At 45.4% G+C, this 4,974-nt stretch overlaps 1 protein-coding gene across 1 annotated transcript in view; it reads left to right on the forward strand.

Moving 5' to 3' along the window:
* The first annotated feature begins 779 nt into the window (after positions 1-779).
* TXNL1 (thioredoxin like 1) overlaps positions 780-4,974 on the forward strand; it is a 25,199-nt gene continuing 21,004 nt past the window's right edge. Inside the window, exon 1 of the mRNA XM_015814341.1 lies at positions 780-989. Within this exon, the coding sequence (XP_015669827.1) occupies positions 892-989 (98 nt within the window). The 5' untranslated portion in view covers positions 780-891. The remainder of the gene's footprint in view (positions 990-4,974) is intronic.

Below are 4,974 nucleotides of genomic sequence, written 5' to 3' on the forward strand. Positions count from 1 at the left end.
GTACCTTTGCTGATGCTATTCAATTTTCTCTGGCGAATGTATCCAGTTTTAAAAGAATCCCTGTAAAAGCACATTTTCAAAATAGCATACCACAAAGGTCTATATAAAAGGTCTATATAAAAAAAATACGGTAATCCAAAAAGTTACAGCAGAAAAGCGTCGGATATACATACTGACACAGACACTCTAGACCCAAACTTAAGACAATTTCTAAAGCTTCCGTATCTCCAGAAGAGTGTTTCTCAACTTCAGCAACTTTAAAAAGTTTGGACCAGCTGGCTAGCTGGGGAATTCTGGGAATTGAAGTCCACACATCTTAAAACCGCCACGGTTGAGAAACACTGCTTCAGAATATCACCAAAGGACCTGTATTTCTATTCCAGATATCTCATGCCCACAACCAAGATGGCAAACTCGCTCCTTTCCAGAACCTGAAAGGCTCCAGCCCTTTGGTCAAGTTGACTTCCGCCTAAAACCGAGGAGGCCTTCCGCTCTCAATCTTCCCCACTTCTTACAGCGGCTCACCATAGAGAGGCACCACGCTTAGACCGGCGCCTCTCTGCGCTCAATCGCCTCCGTGGTTGTTTTTTTTTTTTTTTTTTCCCTCCACGCTTACCGGAAGTTGGCTCTGCCCAACCTTTCCTCCCCCCCCGCCCCCTTCACCACTCTATCCCTGAGCCTGAATGACTCGCTCGGGAAAGGTTAAGGAAGGAGCGGGAAAGGGCTGAGCTCCCCGCGCCTGCGCAAAAGATGCTGTGGTGCATGCTGGGCGTGCGTCTTCCTCCTTCTTCCCGCGGTGACTGTGCAGATACCGGGCGACGAATTGCTGCTTCTGCCGCCGCCGGCGCTTTCCTGCCGTTTAGCCCCCGCCGCCCGTGAGTCGCTGCCGGGATGGTCGGGGTGAAGGTGATGGCTAACGACGCCGACTTCCAGAGCGAACTGAGCGCCGCCGGCTCCCGGCTGGCGGTGACCAAGTTCACCATGAGAGGGTGAGTGAAGGAGCCCCTTCGCCGCCCTTTTCGCGTCTCCACGAGGGTTTTCCTCCCTATTGGGAGCAGACCCGCGTCAGAGGGTTCACACGAGCGGCTTTGCAAAGCGTCGCGTGTCGCTGGAGAAGGAGGTGGCTTTTTCGGGGTGGAGGGGGTTGAGGCGGTGTCTTATGGTTTGTGGTGTCCCCTTTCCCCTCTGGGTAGCGAGGAACCGTCACTGAATAGGCGGAGGCCGATTTTTGGACCATTTGCTCAAAACTGTATCTCTAGCGTGGATATATTAAAGTCAAATTGAATCAGAATCAAAATAGAGCTGAAAGGTCTTCTATCTAGTCCAGTGTTTCTCAACCTTGACAATTTTAAGGCATGTGGACTTCAACTCCCAGAATTCCACAGCCAGCAATGCTGGCTGTGGAATTCTGGGAGTTGAAGTCCACATGCCTTAAAATTGTCAAGGTTGAGAAACACTGATCTAGTCCAATCCCCCTGTTCAAGCAGGAGACCCATTCCATTTCAGACAAGTGGCTGTCCGGTCTCTTCTTAAATTGATTAGCATCCAAATTGACTGGAATAGTAACAGCCAGTGTGGGGCTAGGATTGGCTCAATAATACCAGAGGTGCAAAAGTTTTGAAAGAATGTAAAATTAAAATGAGTAAGGTGGACCCCCTTCAACTTCTCCTTGGAAAATAAGACTTAAGCCAGTGTTTCTTAAACTTGGCAACTTGAGGATACGTGACTTCAACTCCCAGTATTCTCCAGGCAGCCACAGTTTGAGAAATACTGGCTTAAACTTTCTTCCTATCCAAGAGAGACATTCCCTCCTTTTCTGTTCTGCTTTCTGGAGGAAGAAATGGCTTTTGTCTGCTGCCGGTACTCTGATTCTGTGGGAAAGTGTTTCCTGTCAGCCATAAACCCACTGATCAATATCTTTGCAGGAGGCAGTATCTCAGATGGCCAGGGCAGGAGAACAGTCAAGGACAGTGGTTCTCAACCTGTGGGTTGGGACCCCATTTGGGGTCGATCGACCATTTCATGGGGGTTGCCAAGTAAGGCTGTCCGCCATTTTTTTTGTCCACCATTTTTCCCCCTTTTCCAGCGGGTGCCTTACCTCCCTTGGGCTGGGCCAGCTGGTGGTCGGCCTGCTCCGTCTCTGCCGCTTGCCAGCTACGCCTCGGCCGGCGCAGGGGGCGGAAACACACATGCACGGCGCTCCCGGGCAGGGAAAGTCCTCGACTTACGACCGGTTGGGTAGTCCTCGACTTACGACCGGTTTAGTTCTCGACTTACGACCGGTTTAGTCCTCGACTTACGACCGGTTTAGTCCTCGACTTATGACCGGTTGGGGTCGCGGCATTAAAAAGGTTGAGAACCACTGGTCAAGGAGATGAGGGAAGAATCCAAACTGGACTTTCATATGTAGCACAACACAGCATGGGGACTTTGAGCCTATCCACAATACGGCAGTGCTGAAGACTTCCCAGAAATCATCCCTTCTTAGCAGACTAGGCTTCAGGAGACATCAGCTTTGGTGGCTTTTTAGCAGATGCAAAGAACATTTTCCCAAAATATTGGGGAGTTATGAAGACAAGAAGATACAGCCAGGTCAGCTAGCCAGACAACTGAAGCCAGTTATGAATTGTTCACTACCAAAGTAAATAGGCAAGTTGGCAGGAGATGTAAAGGATATCAGGAGATTCTAGGACAGAGGTCAGAAAGAGTACTCTGACACCATCCAACTTTCAAAAGCCTCAGGAAAAATAAACTCAATCTCCTTTTTCCCCACCAAGAGAATGATAGTAGAGGAACCAAAAGCTAAATGTGGAGTTGTGTTAGAAAAAAACAGTTGCAAGAAAAGTCCTAGAGTGGTATGAGCTGACATAGTGGCCCAGGCCTGCGTCGTTTTGACTGGTCCTGATTTCTATACAGGGCATAGGAATTCCATTATGCTTTTCCCAGAGCTAAATAATAATATGGCAAGAGGAGTCCATACCTCTTTGTAGAGAATTTGCCATTTCACTGCCAAAAGCCCATCCAGAGGCTCTGATGGACTTTCATCGTCTGCCTATTTGGAGGCAGGAGCCAAAGGAGTGAAAAAACACAGCAGGTTCCTTTGGAGCAGAGGTCTTCAAACTTGGCCCTTTTATGACTTGTGGACTTCAACTCCCAGAATTCCTCAGCCAGCTTGCCTGGCTGAGGAATTCTGGGAGTTGAAGTCCACAAGTCATAAAAGGGCCAAGTTTGAAGACCCCTGCTTTGAAGGAACGAAAGAGTGAAAAAACATTGCAACTTCATTTTTATTTTCAGTTTTGCAATGGAGAAGGTTCTCTATTTCTATGATCTGCCCACAGGCTGAGAATGCATTGAAAATATTTTCCAGCTATCGTCTTCTGAGTAGAGACTAATTTTTTTAAGAGAAGCTGTTCAGGGAGGTAATCAGATTGGACTAGAAGTTTTACCTATAGCACTCGGGACGTAGAAAAGAAGGCATAAGGAAAGCACTGACTCCTCTTTTAATAAAATCAAAACCCCTATCTTCTTCCAAACAGGAAGTAGATGAGGAAGCATACATTGGGGCTCGCAGGTTCAATATCTGAAACACCCACCCAGTAACCAGGCAGAGGAGGCAAGAACCGAAGTAAATTTCCCTCAATATGACACCTTTATTTATCAGATAGACCTGCAGCAGTAGACATTTTGCCACACTGGAAAATACACCTGCCAGAGCAGATGGTGGCTGATGAGTTGGCTCTGCAGGAATGTAGAACTCAGAAAAAAGGCAGATTTATGCCATCTCCTCAAGTTCATCTTAGAATGAAAGGTAAATAAAGCATTTGTGGGACATGAGCATAATAGAATGCATACACTTAAAGAGGATTTCTCAATTGTGGTTCTCATTGATGGTGCCTAAATAAAGTAAAGATAATAGAACTATTTTGAACCTTGGATCTCAGAATAGTTCCAATAGATACAAAGCTTTTAAAAGGAAATATTGGTCAATTAATTGAAGTCATTCTGCTGGATGACTGTACGTAGTCAATTGACCTCCTCATATCCCAATCAGGATCCAATCCTCTGTTTTGTATATAGTGGCAATCAGTTTCAATTGAAAGCTTACCTTTTTGTCTGACATCAGCATCCAATGAGCTAACAACAATCCTTGGGGCTCTTTTAGGAACCCAAAGGAAATGGTCATAAATACCAGTTCTTATAAACCTCCAACTTTCTTTTTCTCCTTTTTTGAATCTACCTAGTCATCATATAGATTTTATATCTGGGGTCACCATTAACACAGAAGAAAGGAAGTGGTTCCTGCCCCAGAAATAAATGTGTAAGATAGGAAACAGATCCTAATATATAGAAGGCTGACTCTTATAAAACTGTCAAACATGATTGCAGCACTGGGCTTAGTTCCATGTGCTTGTCTCCAATGTAGGCTACTACAGGGGCTTCCTCTTCTATTTCAGAATCAGATCAGAAGACCCATTGGCACAGAATAGTGCCAAATAAGGCAATTTAATCTTTTCATTGGATGGCTAGTTTCAGCAATCTTGACACAGTTAAGGATGTTGTACAAACTGAATGGGGAGACCACTTCCAAACCAAGCCAGAGGTTGGAACACAATCATTACTTCCAATCAGCTCACTGGAATAGAGGACACTGACTGATGCTAAAAGCACACTCAGACTACATTATAACTAAATCTCATTTAAATACTTAGGATGGATCTTTAAACCATCAGTCAGTTTACCAGAAACATTCTCTCCTAGAAGTCAGTCTTTGATAGTCTTAATCTTAACTTGTGGGGATAGGGAAATAGGACAGTCTCAGGCTATGTATGTTCCACTAGATCAAGGAATTTCAAAGCCAGTTTGCTATCTCGTGCACAAATTCATTTTCCTAATTCCATCAAACAGATATTTCTGCCTAACTTCTTTCCATTCCCAACCCACTCCAAGGAATGTACTTGACTCAAATTAAATGTG

This window comes from Protobothrops mucrosquamatus, unplaced genomic scaffold (genome assembly GCF_001527695.2).
Source record: "Protobothrops mucrosquamatus isolate PMUCROS unplaced genomic scaffold, P.Mucros_1.0 scaffold_85, whole genome shotgun sequence".
NCBI classification, from domain to species: Eukaryota; Metazoa; Chordata; class Lepidosauria; order Squamata; family Viperidae; genus Protobothrops; species Protobothrops mucrosquamatus.